General features: G+C 41.8%; 2 protein-coding genes across 4 annotated transcripts in view; one reads left to right on the top strand and one right to left on the bottom strand.

Annotated features, from left to right (window-relative positions):
* Window positions 1–17923, top strand: part of FLACC1 (flagellum associated containing coiled-coil domains 1) — a 31162-nt gene extending 13239 nt beyond the window's left edge. Inside the window, exons 7-14 of the mRNA XM_063086238.1 lie at window positions 4843–4940; window positions 5561–5613; window positions 8116–8215; window positions 9792–9895; window positions 11664–11726; window positions 16788–16877; window positions 17009–17118; window positions 17800–17923. Coding sequence (XP_062942308.1) covers window positions 4843–4940; window positions 5561–5613; window positions 8116–8215; window positions 9792–9895; window positions 11664–11726; window positions 16788–16877; window positions 17009–17118; window positions 17800–17923 — 742 coding nt within the window. The remainder of the gene's footprint in view (window positions 1–4842; window positions 4941–5560; window positions 5614–8115; window positions 8216–9791; window positions 9896–11663; window positions 11727–16787; window positions 16878–17008; window positions 17119–17799) is intronic.
* Window positions 17924–18914: 991 nt separating this feature from the next.
* Window positions 18915–24006, bottom strand: part of CASP8 (caspase 8) — a 28678-nt gene continuing 23586 nt past the window's right edge. For all 3 annotated transcript variants that reach the window (XM_063094422.1, XM_063094431.1, XM_063094439.1), the window contains 2 exons: window positions 21578–22079; window positions 18915–20253 (listed from right to left, as the gene is read on the bottom strand). In XM_063094422.1, the coding sequence (XP_062950492.1) occupies window positions 20118–20253; window positions 21578–22079 (638 nt within the window). In that variant the 3' untranslated portion in view covers window positions 18915–20117. The remainder of the gene's footprint in view (window positions 20254–21577; window positions 22080–24006) is intronic.

The raw sequence follows: 24006 nt of genomic DNA, 5'->3' as shown, positions 1-24006 counted from the left end.
TCACACATATGTACTTAACAGTAAAAAAAATTACATACCGTTAATACAGTGAAAAAATAATGTGTTCAGAGTAACTAAGCCACAGCACAAGAGCATCACGAGAATGCCATTATCAGCTATTAAACAACAGCAGCCACAAATAACGGTAGGCTCTCTGTCTCCACTACAGGGCTGTGTTTTGATTAAAAGGTTATTGTACACTGTGTTTATTTTTTTAAGTGAGAAGAAACATTAGAAGCAGTTGAGGGACAAGGAAGTGGGTCTTCTAGGGGTGAAGAGGCATTGTGCTGGATGGCTCTTTAAAATGTTTCCTCCAAAGTCATCTGCCTAATCGATGATGGTTTTTGTCTTGGAAGCCTCTCTTTGATTTTATAAATTGACAGGATTTCTGTGTTATGACTGCATGCGGCTGTAGTCCTTCAATAGGCCCATCACACATTTTCATCACGTTGCCTATAGGCCCTTTTTCTGCCGTGTTAACCATGTCATCTTCACCATCACTCTCATCATGATCACCTTGATCCAGGACAATTTTGTCTATTTCCCCGTTGGTCAATTAAGTGAAAATCTGGAGCCTCATTGATGTTAGAAACTGCTTCGAACTTCACTTCTTTCAGCTTACTGACAGCCTCTGAAGGTATATTTTTTGCATGTGTAAATAGGTCAGACGTTTTTTCTCACTTGATGTACAGAACCTTTCAAAGTCAATTCCCTGTTTATCATCGTCACTGAACATAGTTGCAGGCCAGAAGTTGTATCAGTCTCACACAATCGTGTCTTAAGTCACTATGTTCCAAGCGTTGGCAACAGACTGTATAGCATCCTTCATACTAAGGTCCTTCTGAAAACCTTCCACACCTGTGCCTCTGTTCACTGCCGCTCGCATGCTGTTCAAGAAAGTGTTTATATGTTTATTCTTCATTGATCTAAGGTTACCTTGGTCCCATGACTAAATTAATGAAGTCACATTTGGGGGAAACTACATGGCATAAACCTTATTTTTGATGAAAATTTCAGCTGGAAAATGAACATAACAGTTGTCAAGGAATAACAAAAGCTTGCAGTTGTCATCAAGCTTCCCTGCAGTGAGCACAAACCAGTGGTACAAAATGTTTGTGAAACCAGTCAGAAAAGACACCCTTGGTGATACATGCCTTTTTGTTAGCATAATAATGGACTGGTAAGAAATTTACTCCTTAAAAACAGTGAGGGTACAAGCTTTTACCTGTCGGAGCAAAGTTTACACTTACACATGCCTGCTGTCTTAGCAAATCCCGGCACAGTTATTCTGTCCTTGGACTCTGTTCCTGCAGAGACTGTCTCGTCAGCTCTAGTCAGTGTCTTTCTGGGGCAATAACACCAAAAAAATGGATGTTTCATCAGCATTGTAGATTTGTTCTGGCATCAGATTTTCATCAGCGATGACCTTGGCAAACTCGTTAATGAATTTCTCTACTGCTTTGTGATCAGCAGATGCTTTATCACCACAAAATATTAAAAATCTAATGTCGTGTCTTTTTTTAAATTTCTGCAACCAGCCTGTTGAATGTTCATAGTTTCCTTTAATTTTCAGTTTACCCTGATAGATCTTTGCTTGTTTCACAATCAGCACACCATTAAGTGGTATGTACTCACTGTGACACTGATGGGTCTGCTCTTTCAATACAAATTGAGATCTTCATTTTTAGCTTTATGCAGTGTTTTTCTATTTTTGTTAACTTCTGTTCATTACTTTCAGCATAGAACTTCAACAGTTTATCCTTCTGTTTTTTCAGTTCATATATGGTGATCATTCCTACAACATAGTCTTCTGAAGATGTTTCACACTTACACTGCTGTCCAGTTTCTCCAACAGCTTGACTTTCTATACACAGACATAAATGCTTCCTCTTTTCTTATCACTTTTACACATTTGGGTATCTGCAGACCTTTCTGACATTTTCACAATATCTTTACACCACAGAGCAGAGAATAAGCAAAACAACATAGTGAGCAATGCTCATTAGGTCTCGGCCCCATGTGGAACATTGTGGGAAACCTGCCATGGCACACCCAGCCTGCACTGTGCCGTTTTATTAGCTTTTGTGGACTTGCTTGCATGGAGAAATCTAGGCATGTGTCGAAAAGATATATTGCAGCTGAAGGAAGCAGATCTCTTTTCCCTTGGAGATGCCAAATAAATTGTGTTGTGCACCTGCATTTTGACTGCAACCCATCACATGAGGTCAGATGTAAAATTTTCCACTTCTGGCATCATGTCTGTGCTCAAAAAGTTTCAGATTGGGACATTTTGGATTTCAAATTATCAGCTTAGGGATACTCAACCTGTAATAAATGAATACAGTAAAGTGCAGGATCCAAACTCAATACACAAAAATCAGTAACATTTCTATATACTAACAACAAACTGAAAAAAGATATCAAGAGAATAATCCCATTTATGATAGCAACAAAAAATTTAAAATGCTTAGGAATAAATTTAACCAAGTAGGTAAAAGACCTGTACACTGAAAACTATAAAATGTTGATAAAAGAAACAGAAGGCAGCCACCAAAAAAAGAAAAAGAAAAAAAGAAATGGAAGATAACACAAATAAGTGAAAAGATATACCATGTTCATGGGTTTATAGAATTAATACTGTTTAAATGTCCATACTACCCAAAGCAATCTACAGATCCAGTGCAATCCATATCAGAATTCCAATGTCATTTTTCATAGAAATAGAAAAAAAATTCTTAAATTCATATGGAATTACAACAAAAATAAATAAGTAACCAAAGCAATCATGAACAGAAAGAACAAAGCTGGAGATATCACACTACCTGATTTAAAACTATGCCACAAAACTACAGTAATTAAAATAGCATGGTATTGGCAAAAAAAAAAAAAGACATCAAACAATGGAACAGAGTAGAGAGCCCAGAAATAAACCCACACATCTATGGTCAATTGATTTTCAACAAAAGTGCCAAGAATACACAATGGAAAAGAATAGTCTCTTCAACAAATCCAGTTGGGAAAACTGGATATATACATGCAGAAGAATGAATCTGGACACTTACCTCACACCAAATACAAAAATCAACTCACTTACATGTAAAACTAGAAATTGTAAAGCTACTAGAAGAAAACAGGAGAAAAACTATACAACATTGGTCTGGGCAGTGCTTTTTTGTTTTTTGTTTTTTGGGTTTTTTTAAAGATGACCAGTAAGGGGATCTTAACCCTTGACTTGGTGTCATCAGCACCACACTCTCCCAAGTGAGCCAACCAGCCATCCCCATATAGGGATCTGAACCTGTGGCCTTCGTGTTATCAGCACCACACTCTCCCAAGTGAGCCACGGGATGGCCCTTCGGCAATGCTTTTTTGGATTTGACCCCAAAAGCACAGGCAACAAAAGCAAAGATAGACAAATGGGATTATATCAAAAAAGCTGTTGCTTTGTGTTGCTTCACCCCCCAGGGATTTGTCACCCCACTTCCCCCGGGTGACAGAGATGCAAAGGATTACTCAAAACCCATCTCTTCTGAGCAGTCAGAGGCCCCAAAGTGGTTAACTTCCCTGGGAACACTCAAGTGAGAGGCGGCCCTTCCTTGGGAAATTAACCCCGAATTGGGGTTCTCTTCCTGCATTTATTTTCCAGACCAGGAAGTTACAGGAAGAGACATAGGTGGGGTTACAGTTTAGCAATATAGGCTGGTAACTTTCAGTGAAACAAGCCAGATGACATTCCAGTTAGGCAATTAAGTGGTCCTATCAACAAAAGCTCAATCTTAGCAAACATTCCTTCTTACAACAATTTCTCAGTATCTTTACATAACAATCAGTAACCTGTCTGTCCTTGAGCCAGCAACCTTGCTGTGCCACAAATCTTTATCTTACACCAGAGACTTTATAGCCTGAGGAAAATTTCCAGTCCTCCGCAAGGTCAATATTTGAAACTGCAAGGCTTTGGAAAACAAGGCCCTGTGAAGTACATATGCTTTATAGTATATTCCACAAAAAGCTTCTGCACAGCAAAGGAAACAATTAACAATGTTAATTGTTAATTGAAAGAAAGTGAGCCAAGATGCCGGGTACCGTTCAAGCTTTATTAAAGAAAGAAAGTTGCCGGGCTGTGCTCAGAGGGGCAGGCAGCCCAGGGCTGCCCTGAAAAAGGGACAGCACCAGGTGTGGGGATGGTAGAGCTTATATAGTGTGCCAAGGGCTGGCTGATACCATCGAGGAGGGTCATTATGCTAATGTGGATTGGATCAGGGTGGAGAACTGCGTCCTTACGTCCTTGCAGAAGCAAAAGGGGTTTCTGTTTAAATCAGGAGGCTTCTTGTAAAGAGAAGGGGTGAGGGGAAGCAAGGGAGTGGGCAGCGCCATTTTGTACTTGGGCTTGTCTAAAATGGCACTGGTTATGTTGCAGATCTATTAATATGCATATAAGGCTCCTCTGTGCCTTTTTGTGGCTTGATAGCTCATATAGATTCATTTTAACACTCATCTTAAACACTGCCAACATCTGCCTCCTGGGATGTAGACTGGAGAGACCTTGGGTTCTAAAATTTTCTGAGTGCTAATGCAGCCCACATTTTCCTAAGCAAGCTATCAGCAAAGACTGTGCTGACTATTAGGGGGAGTCTAAGGCCCCCACTGACTCCATTCAAAATAGTGGCTATGGAAAACAGGAGTCCTCTCACCCCACTCTGGACAGATGCCAGGAGAATGCTTCGGGAAGTGAGGCCCCACATCCTGCATGAGGGCAAAGGGGTAGGATCGGGTCAGTGTAACAGCTCAGCTCTGGACTTCTTTTCACTGATGATTGTGGCTTTCTCTTGGGGGGCCAAACAGGGAACTGAAAGAGACTCATGAAGTAGAACTCAATGAGTTGGAGAACAACTACAAAGCAGAATTGAAGGCAGAGAAGTTGGCTGCCCAAGAGAAGCTAGGTACTGTCGAGCCCTGGGAAAGTGAGCCTGGGGGGAGGGCAGGGGGCTGACTTGTTTATCCTTCTCTTGGGAGGGGGAGAGTGTGTGTCCTCGGAATTCTGGGTTTATAGACGCATCTCCACAGAGAGGAGACATTCTATAACCTTTTCCTTTATTTTCCCTAAAGCTTTTAAAAGGTGGTATCTTATTTATACTTTGCTAATTTTCTAATTTTCTAAAGAGAACTTGTATTGTTTTCATAATCAGTGTAAACTAGAAAATGTTATCTGAAAGAGAGCAGCGGATGCATGCTACGGGGTTTCGTACCTTTTTTTTCTCAGATGTAGGTTTACCCCTGGGGATTAATTCTCAGATTTGGTGTGCATCAAAATCCCCAAGAAGCATATTTATCTACTAATACTAGGCCCCTCCCCTGAGACTCCTATTCAGTAGGTTTAGGGTGGGACACAGGCATTTGTGGTTTCTAAGAGGCTTGCAGGGTGATTTCCGGAGCACACAAAGGTGCTGTGTCTAGTGGATGAGTTTGGAGTGGGGAAGGGGTACTGGAGAGCTCACATTTGAATTTGAAAAACATGCCTATCAGAGGAATAATGATGACCCTGTTGTTTCCTTTTGTCCAGAGGAGATGGGAAAGGAATATAAGTATCTGAAGAATATGTTTCACATGTATCAGGTGAGATACAGAGCTCCTCGGTGGGTTATGAGAATGAGAAGCAAGGCTCATTTCTGTCTGATAACATTGGGTTGAATCTTGAGCTCTTGGCCAGAAAATAATGTCCTGAGACTCCCAGCATCCATGGACCTAATAGGCACCAGCTGCACCTGGGGAGAAGCGTGAACCTGATGGCTTCTGTGCGTGTCAGTCATCCACCCTAAAGAAGCCAGTGAAAAATACGTTTATGGTTACAAAAATAATAGCTGCTTATTATTTTTTTTTTAAAGGCAATACAAAAACCAACAATAGCAACAACAAAAAGAAAGAAATATCACCATGCAAAGACAACCACTGTTAACATTTGTACTTTGTTAAAACTGTAGTTGAGGTCATATTGTATAAAATTTTTATACATTTTTGTATCCTCTTTTCATCTGGCATATCAGAAGCCTTGCCCTCCTTTTTAATGATTAGATACTATCCTAATGAAAGTGCAATCATTTTTATTAATGAAAGTGTATTTCATTGCTCCCTTACTGTTGGCCATTTGAGTTGTTTCTAGTGCTTGCTGTAGCAGATACTTTCGCTTTGAACATCCTGGATTCTAGAAGTAGAGTGCTGGGTCCAAAGGAATGAACATTTTTAAGGCCTTTAATAGATTTGGCCAAATTGCCACCCAAAAAGAGTGTATTACTGTGCACCCCCACAAGCAGAGTGCTCTAGCCATCTCAAAACATAACCCATTCATTTTATTAGCTAATCTGATGAAGTCCAGGAAAACAGAGTGAGGGCGTGATTTCCTACTGGGGGTGAAGAGAGTGAGAGGTAGGGAGTGGGCAGGGGAAGGACTGAGCCCTCAAGCCGCCATCTTATTTAATTACCAAGTGCAGTGACCAACTAGTCCTGGTTTTGTTAAGAGAGGTCGATTGTTTCCTGGCCAATGCCCCAAGATGTTAGGGGAAACTGCAGGATTCTCCTGTTAGGGAACCAAGATGTTAAAGGAAACAGAGGAAATTTGCAGGTTCCACCAGCTAAGTCCGGGATCTTAGTGTCTCCAACAAAGAACTGGACAAGACACACCAGAGGTGAAAAGCAAAGAGCAGTTTTATTTAGTAAAGAGAGAAAGTACACTCCAGAGAGGATGGAGCAGGCTCGAGTGATAGTGTGGATCAAGAGCCCCAGGCGAAATGCAAAGAGCAGTTTTACTTAGAAAGAGAGAGTACACTCCACCCAGAGGACGAGCGAGCTCAGGTGAGAGTTATCTTCCCAGGGGTTTAAGTCCTCCCAGCTGGGTTCGTGTCATTTGGTCACTGGTTGAGCCCTGGTAGTCTCTGTTGATTGGCACCTTAGCTGGTGGGAGCTCATGGGTCCAACGGAATGGTGCCCCACGTGGGGTGGAGCTGTCTGTCTGTCTGTATTTCCTGTGGCTGTGCATGCCCCCCTCCCCAGGGAACCAGCTATACCAGCTACTCTACTCGCAAACCACCAGGTTTCCTCTTCCTGCTCTTGTCCTTTTCTAATTTCTTGCAACAGTTTGCCTGGGACTTTCTAGGTTTTAGCACTGAAAGTCCAGAGTCCCAGGAAACCATTCAGTCCCAGACAAACAAGGGGAATTAGTCACCCGATCGAAGGTTAAACACCAGCACCACCCCTGAAATTCTATTGATCACTCACAGTTTCCGTTTTGAGTTTGTAGCCAAAACTTATTTTTCAAGATATTTCTTGATATACAGTCAGGGAAAACATAACAGAACAAAGCCTAAGAAGTGTCAGGTTGATGACCAGGTAAGATGCCCCAGTTTCCTGGGAATACTTTGTGCTTGCTTCATTCTGGGCCTCTCCAGAGAGTCTGACCTCTAAGGCAACCAAACTGCCCACCAGTCATGAAAATAGTGAGAAAGAACCCCCAATGTGAGTAAGTGCTGATGCTCGAGCTGGGAAGTCATCCTGCTGCTGACTTGAAAGGAAGGGGATTAGGGTCCGAAGACCCCACTAGCAGCACCCAGGTCCTGGGCCTTCCCCTCCCGGGGTTCCGAGCTCATGAAGTCTGGGCCAACCGACAGGACTGGCATTGGGTTAGGCTCATGGAACCTCAACCACAAACGGAAGTTGGGTTTGCTGAGAAAAGACGGACACTGTCTGAGAAACACCCCATTGTTTTCTAAGTGTTCAGATTAACACTAGGCAGTCCCCTTCTTTCTTCATGTGCTATTGATGAGGCATTCATGACTCCGGGGCAGCTGACACATGATTCTTCCACATGGAACACACTGCACGTCCTCAGCCGAAGCCCTGCAAGCTCTCTGCTGGGCTAGGCTGGATTCACTTCCCACCAGTCACCCACAAGGGGCCCTTCAGTGAGGGAAGTGAGGGCCCCAGGTGAGGGACGCTGCCCAGGTCACGGTGCTGTGCCGTCCCGGGGTGCAGGGCCTGAGGGGCCCTCCCTCACATCAGTTCACAGCCCCTCCAGGTCTCCCTGTTTCCGACCTTTTTCTTCATGGTGCTTTTGTACCTCCACAGGACAGCATGTATGAGGAAATGGAAGATAAGTGGTGGAAGCGAAAGGCCGAATGGGAGAAGGAGGAGAAGTTGGAGCAGGAGAAGGTCCTGCTACAGCAAAGTGAGTACAGAAAGGACTGGCTTTTTGATGACAAGTACATCAAAAAACCTCCATTAAGCTTGGTCTTGACTAGAGTAAGGTGGCCTCGGATTTTCCAAGGATGCTGGGCCACATACTGGACTCCTGAATAGAAGGTGCCCAGAGTTTTCGAGAAAGCAAAGTGACCACAAGGGTAGGGTCTTTATTGAAGTTCTGACACCTGAAATAAGGGGTCTAAGCCTGTACCTTTCGAAACTCACTAGTTCCAAGTTTGCCCCTCGTGGGCTGAAACATGTGCTGGGACCTATATAGGAGTGTAGACTTGTTATCTGGATACAAGTGATCCCAAAGTTCCAGGAGTTCTTGAATTAGACTTTTAAATATTTATTCATGTGCGTGGGAGGGACAACACAATCTCTTGTACCAAGAGCCTCTGCTGTCCCCTCCACATCCCCCCAAAGGGAGCCATGTTTGATGAATATTTTTAATATTTCCAACACTAAGCACAGAGCTTGGATCATACAAAGTGCTCCATAGGTGCACCTCCCATCCCCCAATGAGCTTCTTCATAAGTGGAGAAAAGCAGAAAAGAATTTGTGGAAATTGCCACCAGGACTAGAGGACTGATTAAGATAGGAGTGTGGCCTCTACAAACCTATTCCACATCCTACACCAACACCTATAAATTAAATTTATTAATTTTAATTAATAAATCAATTAAATGTATGATTAAAATCATCTCACATTTAATTGATTTTAATAAATAACTCATTTAAAGGCAGATACTCCCTGGGAAAGTTTATTTACATTCTACTGGGGACTCTGGACTGCCAGAAAGTCGCAGGAAGACCCCCGGCTGGTGAGTGGGATGTGGAGCTTCTCCTGTGTGAGGCTTTACCTAGAATCCTGGTGCAACATACTCTAGGTCATCTCGAAAACTTCTCACTAGTCATTCAACACTCATCCCGTATCGTCAGAGCCAAGGTTAAGATGCAACCTCGGTTTTTGATAGACCAGATTTTAGCCACTCATCACCCTGCTGAGTCCAGAGTTACCCTGTCAACCCAGAGACTCCCTATCCATCCACAGGATTGAGACATTGAAGAACTGTGTGTTTCCCCTCCCTGCTGCTTCCTCCTGTTTCGTACTGCGGCTCGGCTGGCAGGTTTCTCTGCCCCAGAAAACAGTTTAAGCCGACCTGTACCCCAGGGCTCAGTACAGAATGAATTTTACTGCTGGAAAAGTCACAGCAGTCAAGAGCTTTATTTTAAGAAAAGGATATTCAAGAAAGTATAGTGGTTACTTCAGCAGAGAGAATGGCCAAAATAATAAGCAACAGATCCAATATAAACTACACACAAAAGAGCCAGAGAGATTGGCAGTAAATCTCATACAGCTAATGTGATTGATGATAACCACCATGCTCATCCCAGCTGCAGGCATCCCCGGGTGGGTGTCAGAGGTTAAACACCAGGCTGAAAGGACCTTGAGTCTGACCCAGTCTGGAATTGCTTTTATCTTCAGACATGCTGGGTTTCTTAATGCACCTGCTTTTTCCACATTTACGCATACACATGCTTTCCTCTCACCTCCACAGAAAGCAAGATGATGAAAAAGTTTGAGTTAGAGTCAGAAGAAGAGAAGAAGAAAATAAATGAATCCTACAGTGCTATCTTTGAGAACTTCATTCGGGAGAAGGAGGTAACTCAGACAAAGCACATCAGTGGTTCACTGTGTAGTCCGAGCGCTTCATTCCAGTTCCCAGGTGTGCCTCCGTGGTTAGGTGACCTCTTTGTCATTATGGGCACACTTCTCTTCTCCCAGCTTTCCTGGAAATATATACAAGTAGCCTGATAGTCTTGCCATCCTTTAGCTGGACAGTCTTACCACAGGGATATTGGAATAAAAATTGTAATTAACTGGAAAGAGAACGCTAAATATGCAGAACCTGAATTTCCCTACTTTGCACAAATCCCATTTCTGGATGCCCTCATCCTTGACTGTAACTGCTGTGGCTGTGGTGCTATTACTGGGTCTGGAGTAGGTGGAGGTTTAACTTTGTAAGAAATTTCCAAACTATTTTCCAAACTAGTTGTGTCACCTTACTCTTGCATCTTAAATGTGTGAGAACTGTAGTGGTCCACATCTTCCACAACAATGAACTAGCATTGCCAGTCTTTTAATTTTGACCATTTCAGTGGGTATGAAGTGGTATTTCATTATGGTTTAATTTCTCTGATGACTAATTACATTGGGCAATTTTTCATATGCTTATCAGACTATTCATGTATCTTCTTTTGTAAAGTGTCATTTCAGGTCTTTTGCTGTCTGAAAACTTTGGGGTCGCTTGTCTTTTTACTATTGACATGTAGGAGTATTTTTTATATTGTGGTTACAAGTTCTTTGTCAGATCTTTGTGTTGCAAATGTTGTCTCACAGCCTGTGGTTTGCCTTTTCAGTTTGTTGATGGAGTCTTTTGTTGTGTAAACGTTTTAATTTCGATGAAAGGCAAATTATCAATTATTTTCCTTTTATGGTTACACCTTTTTGTGTCCTCTCTATAAAATACTTCTGATTCCAAAGTCAGGAGGACATTCTGTTTTTTGGAAGCTTGATAATTTTAGCTTTTATGATTCTATGATCCATTTTTAGTAATTTTTGTATATGGAGTAAAATGGAAGTTATATATCATTTTTTTCCATGTGGATATCCAGTGGTTCCAGCACCATTTGTTGAAAAAACTTTCTTTTTTCCATTGAGTTCCCTTGGTATCTTTGTTGTATTTGGCGGGGGTAGGGGAAGGTGTGTTGGACTCTTCATTCTGTTTTGACTATTTGTCTATATTTAGGCCAAAAACAGTCTGAAGTACTGTAGCTTGTAATCAGGTAGTAAAGATCATCGAACTTTGCTGTTATTTTTCAGGATTATGTTGGCTTTTCTACATCCTTTGCATTTTTATATAAATTTTAAAACTAGAATTAATTTAGAATTAGGATTAGCTTGTCAAGAAAGCTTACTGACATTTTGACTGCATTGAATATAAAGTTCAATCTGTGGAGATTTGAATTCTTAACAGTATTGCATCTGTGTACTGACTTAAGAAAAGCTTTGGGTGCTGGCCAGTTAGTTCAGCTGGTTAGAGCACAGTGTTATAACACCAAGGTCAAGGGTTTGGATCCCTGAACCTGTCAGCTGCCAAACAAACAAACCAAAAAATAAAAGAAGAAAAGCATTTGCTGAAAATATAATTTCTCTTAATATTTGTCAAGGTGATATGGTTGCACATCAGTAAGATTTTAAATTTTTAACTTCAACATGTTATGTCACTAGTTTATAATGTGTGCTTCATTATACCAATGTATAGCTTTGGTGAATATTATATTCCTGAATCCTATTCTGGCTTTCTTAATTCTCAGAAAGAAGTGCCAGAACCATAGTGCTGATCTTTTCCAAATAAAATTGTTTTTAGGAGCTTGTGAAACAACATGAAAGAGACACCTTGCAGTTAAAGGAGCTGAGAAAGACCAAAGAGGTAAGCTTTTTCATTCTTTCCTATGGAATTTGTATCTTACAAACACATCAGTAAAATAATAGACTCTCAGCAAAATGGAATCTATGACAATCTTCCCCAAACCAATAAAAAAAATGGAAGATTTAAAGCTAAGTTTGCTGGCCAGCCCAGTGGCAACCACTGAGCCACTGCAGGAAGCACCCTGGGCTCTTCCGAGCCAGGGCTGTGGGGGGGGCCTCAGGCCTCGGCCATGCCCCCCTGACATGTGCAACCAGCCTAGCAGTGACCACCAAGCCGCAGCAAGAAGGGCCCAGGGTTCCCAAGCTGGGACAGTGGAGGATGAGAGCTTTAGCCACACCCACCTGACATCTGCACCCAGCCCAGCAATGCCCAGGCCACCACTGGAAGCCCCCCAGTCTCCCCTGTGGGAATGAGGGGGGTGCCACAGGCCTCAATCCTGCCCCTCTTCCTTCCTCCTTTTTCCATTCCATTTCCTTCTCCTTTCCCTTCTTCCCCCCAGCCGCTCTGCAACAACATCCTTGAATGTAAAAAATAATATTAATAAAATTACATAAAGAAATAAATAATTAAAAATAAAGTTAAGTTTGCTGGATTCAATAAGTCAAAAAGGATTTTAGAACTGTCTCTAAAATAAAGCCAGTGATATCTTTTTAGAGCCAGATTTGAACAAATACATCAGCAATATACTGTGTGGTCTTCAATGTTGAATGCCTTCCATGTTTATCAAGGTTCAAACCACAAAAGGACCTGGAATTATAAAATGCCAAGTTTTTCCCTTTGAGCTCTGAGAAGCACAGTCCCCCGTGCAACTCTGTCTCCAAGCTTCACCTTAAAACTCTGAGGATACCTCACACATGACAACTTCCCCAGGGACTTCACTCTTCTGTGACAAATTACTGCACTTGTGGGAGATAACTAAAGAGAAGCTGTTCAAACCTGCAAAGTGCCTTGTGTTCTTCCTCCACTGAAGATTTAATTTGGATCCAGAACAGTCATGTTTGGGAAAAGATTAGTCATTATAGAGGCATTATAGAGGAATGATACTTCAGAGCCCAGGCAGATCTCCAGGCATTATTGAGGGGCAAACAGATTGCAATGCTCTGCAAGGTAAAGGAAGGCGCTTTGGAGCCAGGTAGACCCGGTGTATTGTAAAAACTGTTTTAATGAGCTTGTCTACTAATTCTATCATTTGTGTCATTTCTGGTTCTGTTTCTATTAATTTATTTTTCTCCTCTTTTATGCTCATATTTTTTCGTTCGCCTATCTGGTAACTTTTTTTATTAGATGCCAGCCTTTGTGAAGTTTACCTTTTTTGGGTTCTGAATATTTTTATATCCCTTTAAATATTCTTGAGCTTTTTCCTGGGATGCAGTTAAGTTACTTGGAAACAGTTTGATCCTTCCAAGCCTGGCTTTTAAGCTTTATTAGGCAGAATTAAAGCTTTAGTGTAGAACTGCTGAGGGAATACCCTTCCGAATACTCTACCCAATACTTTCTGTATTAGAAGGTTTTTCTACTCTGGCTGGTAGGTCTGTGAACTATTCTCAGTCTTGTGTTGGCCCTGGGGGTCATTCTACCTGCTCCTTGCTGGTGGTTTTTTTCCCCCAACATCATCTCCATCTCTTCCTTCCATCACTCCACTCCAGAGGCACTGGCCTCCCTGCTGCTTCTTTAACAGGCCAGGCTGCTCCTATCTTACTCTTAATATTATGTCTTCCTGGAACGCTCTTTTCCAGATATCCATACGGTTGGCTTACGTTCTTTCTTCCCTCTGGTCTTAAATGCCACCTCCTCAGGAGCTATTCTATTTAAAGGCTCAGCTCCCTGCCCCAACACTTTCTTTTCTCTGTTTTATTTTTCTACTCAGATTTATAATCTTCTAAGCTGATAAACTCAATAAAGGCAGGGATAATTTTTGTCTGTTTTATTTACTGCTCATCCCCAATTCTTAGAAGAGTGCCTGGCATATCAGAGGCATTCAATAAATAGTAACTGAGTTTTTAAATAAATGCAAAACAACCTAGTATAGCACTTTGCACAATGCAGTTGCAGTACATGGTGGTGCCTCTCCAATTCATACATCTTGGCAGGCTGCACACTACATGGGAAGAGCTCTAGTGCTCTGAGGACATATAAGAGCTAAATGGGGCTGATACCTGGAAGCAGAGATCCATCGAGTTCATTTTTTTAGTCTCTTTGGCACCTAACAGAATGCATACGGCACCTTTTAGGTGCTGATTGTGAGGTACTACAAAGATGACAAATAGGCACATGTTTATAATAAAATGTAAGCACAGTATAAATCCTTCAGAGGAAAGAACTACTAGTCCTGTTGAGGGTGAAGTGGGTGATAGGGTTACAATATGGCATTTGAGCTGGTTTTGGCAGCTGAGTGTTTCTGAATCTCAGAAATGAGGAGGGAGTGGAGATGGAGTTCCAACCTGAGAGCAGAACATGAGCAAAACTGGTGACATAATGAAAGGACCTGGTGTATGAAAGAAAGAGCAAGACTGATTAGGAAAGGTAGCTTAGGGCCAGTGGTTAAAGGGTTCTTAGTTCCAACTAGGATCTCACACTCATGTGGTAGCACAGGCCGCACTTTGTCTTGGATTCACTTAGAAGGCCCTAAGGCAGGAAGCACCGCCTGCCAGGAAAGCAGCATCAGGAGATTCCTCTTCTGTGGGAGCCTCGCAAGAGTTCTCGGGTGGTCCAGGGCTGGTCTTGTGTGGCCCCACAAGAAACAGTTCAGATGAGGGAAAATGAGACTCACCTATGTGGGTGCAGAAGCTAATCTAGCTTAGAAGCCTCTTGTCCCAAAATCTTTTGCAACAGATGCTCAGGCGTAACTTCCAGGTCGTGCCCAGTTACAAGCATCACTGCCCCCAGGGAAGACCAAAGCTATGGCTTTCTGCCAGGTGTTTGTGCTGCTTCACAGTCCTCCCAGTCCAGGCGCAGTTCATTTTACTCTCTGCAATGTTGCCTAGTAACAAGGCTGATATTCCACCTTTATCATAGTTTTCCAGGAGAACACAATGGAAAATGAACCCAACTTCCAGTTTGCCCATAGAGAAGAACAAAGAAGCCTTTTTTTGTGTTTAACACTGGACTCACTGGGCCATCAGTAGCCCCATTCATCACCACAAGGAGTCTGGATTTGAGTCTGTAGACAGTGGGAAGCCACTGGAGGTTTCTGAGGAGGACAGTATCAGATGGGAAGACAACTCTCGTAGCAATGTGCAGGCGAGTCTGAAGAGGCAAAGTGATGGGACGCAGGACCTGTCGGAGGGTCACTCCCATTTATATTGCAACCTGGCTTCTGCTCCAACCCCATCCACTGAAACTGCTCTTGTCAAAATCACCAGTAACTTCCAAGTCGCCAAGTCCGAGGAATGCCTCACCTCACTTGGCGTTAGCGGTATCAGGTGCAATTGGTCACTCCTCCCTTGAAACACTCTCCTCTCTTGGCTTTCATAGGCTTCTGGTTTTCTTTTGCCTCGAGTCACTCCTCAGTCTCCTTTGCTAGGTCCCCCCACACCCCATCCACCTAATTTCTAAGTCTTTGAATGTTCCAGGGCTTGATCTTAGACTCCATTTCTCTTCTTTATCTCCTCTTTCTCCTTATCTGAGTTCATCTGTCCACATAGATGTCAATGTTATCTCTGTGCTGACCGCTAGGATTGATACCTCCAGCCTAGCCCCTTCTCTGAGCTCCAGGATTGTATATCCAACTGCCCATTTAACATTTCTACATAGGTAACTTACAGACACCTCAAACTTAACCTGCTCATCTTCATACCCTTGATTTCCCACTTGAGATTTGAACCCCCAAATTGACAACTGCCCAGCTGTTCAAGCCTAGACTTAAAGTCATCCTTGATTTCTTTTCTTTTCTTCTCCCCATCCAATCCATCAGCATCAGCCAGTCCTCTATAACATATTCCAAATTCATCCACTTCTCTCCAATTCTGTGGCACCTCCCCCTAGTCTATTATTCTGTGCCCTGCACTACTGTAGCACTCTCTCCCTTAGTCCCCTTCTTTCCCTCTTGCCTCCTCCAGTCCAATCTCCACAGAGCATTGAGATAAGTGTAAACAGTGAGGTAAAGGCAAACACTTCTCTAAAACTCTTCAGTAGCAGCACATTGTTTTCAGGTCCCCTGGCCTCTCAGCTATGACCTGCCTCCTCTGCGTCTCCTCACCTTGGCCCACTATCCTGCCAGTCACACTGGTGTTCCTTCAGGTCCTCAGATACACTAAGCATTTTGCCTTCTAAGGACCTTTGCACAGGCTCCTATTCATCCTGTAGTAGTTTGGAGTTTTTTTTACTTAATGGATGGTTTAAAATTTTTTTCCCTCTCCCTCCCCACTTTACTTCTTTAGGGCAGTTTTAGGTTTACAGAAGAATTGAGGAGAAAGTACAGAGAGCTCTCACATACTCCCCCACCCCACCCCACCATTTGCCTATTATTACATCTTGCATTAGGGTGATACATTAGTTACAATTGAGCCAATCTTGATACATTATTATTAACTGAAGTTCATAGTTTACATTAGGGTAAACTCTGTGTTGTCCACTCTATAGGTTTTGCTTAACACGTAATGTCGTGTATCCACCATTACAGCGTCATACAGAATATTTTCATTGCCCTAAAAATGCCCTCTGTCCCACCTATTCCTCCCTTTCTTCCCCTCCCAACCCCTGGCAACCTCTAATTTTTTTACTGTCTCTGTAGTTTTGCCTTTTCCAAAGTGTCATATAGTTGGAATCGGTAGTAGGTATTTAATAAAGACTTGTTCAGTGAATGAATGGTTGATAACCATTGTAATAGTCCATGTGAGCTCTGGTGGGAGCCGGCTCCACAGCAGTGACAGTGAGGCTGAAGAGAGGGTATCAATGGGCGGGGCAGAGAGGACATAGATCAATAGGGTGAGGTGACTGATTGGCTGTGAGAAGGAGTGCCTGAAGGTGCTGCTTTACATGCTAGTTCAGGTGCCCTGGAGAAGGGGGATAAATAGGCAGAGACACCAGCATGATGTCTGGAAACAATGTCTTCTTATGCAGGTCATGGAGAAAGAGTTACATGCACAAGCTCTTATCCTAGAGTCGCTTAACACAAACCTCTACCATACCCAGATGGAACTCCAGAGAGAGGTGAGTCCTGGCTGGAGCAGGGTTGGGAGTTGGCAGAGGAACCCAGGTCTCTGTGCAGCTCTGCCATATGGCTCTGCCCTGGATGGCTCTGGGTTGGCGAAGATAGCTATTAAAATTTACACATCTTTCAGAAAACTACCGTGGGAAATCTGGAGAAAACACTCCAGGCCAAGTTTGCTGAAGCTGAAGAAAAGTATAAGTGCACCATACAGATCCTGAAAGAGGAAAACATTCATCTAAGGTGTGAACGCTGCTGCTCAAAAAGACACGGCTGAGTTATCTTTAGGAGTGGGAGGTGGAGTGAAGAATAGGTTAAGAAGATGACCCAAGTACTTCCTAAACATGTCAAGGCATGGGCGCTTTGGGGAGGGAAGTGTATCACTTGGAGCCTGGATACAGAGTTACCTGCAGAGGTCAGACTGTTGGTGTGAGGGGGACTGGGATGTAGCTAGACTTCTTTACCTGCGTCTCTGTTTTTATGCAAACCAACACAGGAAATTTATCTGTGAGTATCTGAGTTTATTCAGTTCTCTGACTGAGGGTTGTTTTTAAATCCACCTTCCCTGAGAGTTGGGGGTTTACCCTCAGATTCCTATGGAATCAGATGCCTCTGATTCCTATGGAAATCAACCTCAGATCAGAAATTATACTGTGACTTGAAGATGCATCTTAAATCATTAAACTAAATTTTAGTCAATATTTTAATAAAGGAAAATTATTCATTGTGTTAGTTTAGTAGAAAATTTCACATATGTGAATTTGGTCACCCAAATACCACATCTCACTAAATTCAAAACCACCACGAGTAGAGTGAAGTTGCCCCCAATGAAGGAATGAAGTCACATTTCTCCCCCCTTCAAACGTCACCTACCCCTTTCTACCCTTTGAGTCTTGGTGATACATCTCTCCATTCTTTTCACAGGCAAAAGATAATTGCCAAGAATGAAGAAATTTACGGTCAATCTGGGAGATTAACCTCTATTGCTCCTTATGAGTATGATTCTCACCTTTTAGACGTTAGTAGCAACAGGGGACAAGAGTCGTGAACAAAGAGTTGTTCTCCATAGCTGAAGATGGTAGAAACACCATCTCTCTAGGCCTAGGGGACTCCTCTGAGGTTTTCTTGGGAAATGCTTATGACAAGTTTAGTTCTTGGGTTACTCTGACTGTTTTTATCTTCTCAAAAACTGCTTTCTTCTGAGAGGTTGGGAATGTTTGAATTCTCACCTCAATTACACAGCTTATCATGACCCTTCATGGAAAAGTGATGTTCTCTATACCTGGAGCTAAGCTTTCTGTGGGTTTTGTGCTATTTTTTGTACCACCTTTACAGATTTCATTAGAAAGAGACTGATTTGAAGGCCTTCGTCCTATTGGATGTTGACTATATTTGGGGGCATGCCTTTTGTCCCCTAGGGCATTTAGCTAGCAAGAAAGATAACTGATTTGATTCCAAAATCTTTTTCTCCCATACATGTGCCCCCCCCCCTTCTCCAGCTCTCAATCATATTCCCTAACCTGTGACTTAGGAAGAGTTCCTGATGCTTCTTACCACCACCTCTAAACCATCACCAGAATTCAAATGCCCATAGGGCAGACAACAGGAAAAAGTGAAGAGGGCTGGCAAGCACAATGACAAGTGATAATTGACTGCAGCCTCAATGGAGGAGATGCATGGGGGTCAGGGAGAGAGTGTGGGGGTTGGTGAACCGCAGAGCGCATGCCCAGTCTGAAGGCTGACATACAGGAGCGTGGGATCAATGTCAGATATTCTGATTCTTCAGAAGGCATTTTGGTTTTTCATGTGATACTTCCTAATTTTTAAATGTTAACAACAAATTTTAAAAATACAGCTATCTAAGCCAGTATCCATAGGCTCAAATAAAATGTCTGTGATCCAAACATTTTCCACCTGTGAGATGCCATTGGCCAAAAACAAACAAAAAAATCTCCAAGAAGCAGTAACATAAAATTATATTTTATTCTAGTAAAAATGTTTTTAAAAAAATATTCTTTAAAAATACAGCTGTTACAGAAATTAATTACTAAAGATTTGGAATAAATTTAGCAAAGAAAGAGCAAATGCAAATAAAGGAAAAGAGCACTGCATCATTAGCAAAAAGCCAGTCACATTGGATGCTGCAAAAGCAGGTATATATTATAAGAGCAACAGGAGAAGAGGCCAAAAAGGGAGTTTGGGGACAGATTATAACGAATTTTCAAAATAATTTTAGTATTTTAAATCTTTTACACTAAAAATCAACATTCAAAAATGTATCATTAAAAGGTAGTGTGGAGGATGGCTTAGAAAGAGAGTTATTCTGAAATGTTAACCCTACACAGAGTCATGGTGTCTTTCATCACTGAAACATAGGATCTTCCCATTGCTCAAGGGAGGAGGCACAGAGGAGGTGCACGTTTCTGATATTACTCGTGTTACCCACCGGCCACCGTCAGGCTGGATGTGGGAGCATTACACACTGAACCTCAGTGTGTGAGGTTGGTTTTTTTTTAGCTAGACTGGATCACAAAAATCTCAGTCGGTGACCTTTGAGAGGGTGTCACAGGCATACCAACTGTTCTGTGCCACAGAATCCCACCCAGTTAGTGGGAATGCAAATCTGACAAATTATCATAGGAACCAGAAAAGAGGTATCAGCCCTCTCACGGACAGAAGGGACACTTGCTGTCTCCAAATATTTTAACATTCATTATTCTGAGGCCTCCTGGTGGGAAAGTGATTTCACCACTTCTCTTCTTCCTGTGCCTTAAAAAGTTCCAGTGCTATTATTAACACCATGTTCAAGGCTAAATCTTTGGCATAATGCTCTTAAGTGATTTTTGTTTTGTTTCTAATGTTTGACAATTTGAAGGGAATTGGGGATGGCTGGTTGGCCTACCTTAGAGCTCGGTGTTGTATACACCAAGGTCAAGGATTCGGATTTTGAACCTTTTAGGAGATTTTTGTCATATTTCTTTTAAACTTACTATACTTTTTTGATCAACTGTAAGTTATTTTAAAAAATGTTTTCATCTTATTAAACATATAATTAAAATAATAGCATGGCCATAAATGGCCAATGTTGGCTATTACTGTTTGCAAAGCCAGAGATTCCGGCTTGAATTCATATAAGCATTCTAATAATTCTAAACTCCCTTTCTGCCATCAAAGTGCAAAATAGTACTAAGTAATAGCTTATCAACAAATAAAGCATAGTGTTACACATATAAACAACAGCATCAATTAAGAGGAAAGACGAGCTTTTTTCTTAGTGTGAAGGTGGGCTGTGGCATCTGCTTCCCCATGTTTTTCTTGTCATCTTTACTGCTCACGTCATAGTTCACTTCAGTCAGGATGGTGAGAATATCGTCACCTCTGAAAAACACAGCATAACATCGTGACCACCCACGGGGGAAACAGCTGATGAACCGTCCCGTCCTCTGTGCTCAGCGATAATTCTACGGTTCTTCCTCTCAAAACATCAGGCATTTGAAACAATAAGTTGTTAAACCAAGACCTACCACAGCTTCCCGGTAAGTGAGTTGTCTCCACGCTTAATAACTTATCTTTGGTTTATTCAGGATCTCTACTGACCATCAGAAACCTTGGATTCAGTGTTAAATTCGATTTCTTTCCCTCCTGACCTCTGTGTATCTCACTCTGCTCCATGTACTATGTCACTTGGTCCCAATCACCTCAAGGCCCCCCATTACCCTCTGCCTCCAATTGACGTTGCTTCTGTGGATTCATCTATGATGCAGCCAAACTCTAGGCAAGTGAAAGTCGACTGTCTCCTGCAGCACCCCATCCTCTTCTCTCCAGGCCCTCAGCAGTTGTGTCGGGCACCCTCTTCACCTACCACTGTAGCTAGGCCCCAGAACCTCGCAGGATTCACAGGCCAAGTTACAAAATGAAAACATCGCACTGATGTTATGGTTCACTCTTTTATATGTCAAGGGAAATTTTTGCTCTTCATACACTCAAAACATGACAACACACAGGGCTAGGGGAACCTCCAGAAGATTCCTTGCTATTCATCTGTCAGTAGTGTGTGCATTTGGGTGAACCATGACATATGAAATGATAATTTAACTAAAGGAAGCATATGCCATAATAAGGGAAGGATATTTCCCCACATATTTGTCTTCAAAGCAGGCTAACCCTACTCCTTGCTACTTATCTCCCACAAGGCATCAAGAGGGTTTGAGGTTGGTTAGCTATCATAGAACTTTTGACAGAGCTGGAGAATATTAAATATTAAAATGGGCTACTCCCTTCTTGGAAGACTTCCAAAACCAGTTGAGTTGGCTCAGTCATTTTTCTGCCCAAAGACAGAGAGCCGGATTATATGACTTCAATGTCCTTTCCAGCTCCATGGTACCCTGACTGTCCTTTGAGGTGCTAAATAAAGGAAACCTTTCAGTAAGTATCTCAATTTTTCCATCTATGAACTAAAGATGTCAACACTTGCCATCTCTCCCGCTTTGCAACTGACCTGGGAAGTATAGCTACATGATCCACAGCTAGACATTTAGAGATGATTAGAAACCACTCCCCTTGGACACCTCTCTGATCTGTTGATATTATCTCAATCATAAAGCACTTTCTAGTGGACTCTGAATATGAATATAAGGTAGTGGTGATGGGGCAGGGGGGCAGGTAGTGTTAAACTGAGAAGGGTTGGGGAGGCAAAACTTACCGAGGACATCTCTCTCTCAGGCTCTGGCAAAGTGACTGGATATACCAGGTCCCCTCCACAGGGTTTCGATAGGAAACACAGTTGTTCACAGTGGCCATTCCCAGCAGAAAGTCAGCTTCATCCGGGATATATCTCTTTTGAGATGATGAATCCATTTCTAAATAGGCTTCCTTCTGCTCTGAGTCAGTCTCAACAGCTATACCTTTCTGGTAGTTATCCCCTTGACAAGCCTGAATAAAAAAGACTTTGGGTTTTCCAGCGAGGGAAGGGCACTTGGAACCAGTGAAATAAGAGGTGAGCTCATAGATGGGGGCCTCCTGTCCGTCAGTGCCATAGATGATGCCCTTGTCCCCATGGGAGAGGATGCAGCAGATGAAGCAGTCCTTGTTATTGTGGTCCATGCTTTGGTAGGACATCAGAACCTCACAGATCTCCTTTGCTGTGCAGTCTCTGTAAGGTACTATCTCAAAATGAAGCTCATTAAAGGTCTTGGCCAAAGCCTCTGAAAAGAGAAATAAGAAGTCACGTTGTACTACAATGATTCCCAGACCACAGCCCAGATCTGAAGAGAACAGAGGGTTTAACTTTGATATGAATTTAACCAGAACGCAAAGAATAAGATCCTCTATGCTAGTAGCTGGATTCTACAGGCTTCTGATATTTATTGCCACTGGCTGACAACATTCCCAAGCCCTGAGGCAAATGAGAAAGGGAGAGTGCTATCATATCATTGGCCTATTGTCTTTTCTGGACTGGTTTACAAAATGGGTAAGCTATAATTCAGGCTTACCACAAACAAATTTAAAAGATGATTATATGACTTAGATAATCAAGAAAAAAGCAAAAGAATGTTTGTTTGGTTTTTTTGTGTGTGGCTTTTTAAAATTTTTTGGCAGCTGGCCAGTATGGTAATCCAAAACCTTGACCTTGGTGTTACCAACATTGTGCTCTAACCAATTGAGCTAACCAGCCAGCTCTACAAAACAATTGTTGAATAAGATTCATATTTATTTTATGCTGAACACTCTCAAAATTATATTTATCAAAAGATACAATTTTTTAAAAAAATGGAACTAAAAGACCTATTACAAAATCAGCTACCCCCTCTGTGTCCCATCCTATTACCCAGTCTTGTTCAAAGAAGGCAACCACTTTCAGCTTTTAACTGCTTTTTTTTTATATTAGCCTCCATTTTGTAATAAATGGGTCCACTGCTATATATTCATTTATACATTTTGGACTTTTGTAAGATCTTTTTATGGATGATGAACATTTGCTATTCTTACACAATTATTTACAATTTTTGGTTGAATCCATAGTAATACTTGTAGTACTACAACTAGTAAACATACTGTCCTTTAATTATATTTCCTTTCTTACCAAACTTTTTGTGTTTCCTGGAATTACTAACGCATTATTTTTACTTTTTCTTTATTTCTTATTTGCTTAACATTATTTTTCCCCAAATGCGCTAATAGATCTGGGCAAAGTCTTCCAACACTTTTAGGCTGCTTGCCTGACTCATTTTTATTTTTTCCCGGACTTCCTATCTTAAGCACTACATCCTTCTGCTCCAGTCTCAACTGTCAGCTCCTTAGGCCTCACAAATTTCTCTTCTCCTGGGACATCTCTCTGTCTCTTCCGCAGTAGATTCCCTGTTTCCTAAACCTATGACTTCTTTCTTGGTTTACTAGCTTGTTTTTCTGGAGCATATCCACTAATACATGAGGAGTAAATTTTCTGAGCCCTTGTATGATGTGTCTTTATTTCCATTTTCAGCTTTTTGATGGTTTAGCTAGATATACAATTCTACTTCCAAATGCATTTTTCCTCAGAATTTTGAAGACACTTCTTCTCTGTCTTGGACTCGTGTTGCTACTGAGACATTCTGATTCTTCATAGTTTATATATTTGACTTTTTTTCTCTCTGGAAGCTTCTAGGATGTGATATGCTTTGATATGAATCTTTCTCAATTCATTAGGCCCTTTCAGTCTGGAAACTGAGTCATTCAGTTCTTGGAAATTTCCATTTCCCCCATATTTTCTGTCCTCTCTTTCTGGAACTCTTATTGTCAGAGGTTGGACATTTTTCACTGATCTTCAAATTTTCTTGCTTTTGCTCCTATTTTTCATTCTTTTTTGTCTTTTTGTCCTAATTTCTGAGACTTCATCTTCCACACTGCTGAAATTTTCATTTTGATCCCCATATATTCGATTTTCACAGATTCTTTTTCTGTTCCTTTTTCATAACATTCTGTTCTTTTATGGACCTTTTACTGTCTCTCTGAGAATATTAAGTATAGCTTTTATAAAGGTTTATTTTTCTCAACATTACCTTTGTTTCATTCATATTCTGTTTTTTTCTTGTTTGTATTGCCTCTCTCTTTTACGTTAGAGGCTTTCTTCAAATGTCTGATAATCCTTGGCTA

The sequence above is a fragment of the Cynocephalus volans genome, chromosome 1 (genome assembly GCF_027409185.1).
Source record: "Cynocephalus volans isolate mCynVol1 chromosome 1, mCynVol1.pri, whole genome shotgun sequence".
Classification (NCBI taxonomy): domain Eukaryota; kingdom Metazoa; phylum Chordata; class Mammalia; order Dermoptera; family Cynocephalidae; genus Cynocephalus; species Cynocephalus volans.
Note: the sequence above shows the minus strand (reverse complement) of the source record. Positions and strands in the feature narration are given on the sequence as shown.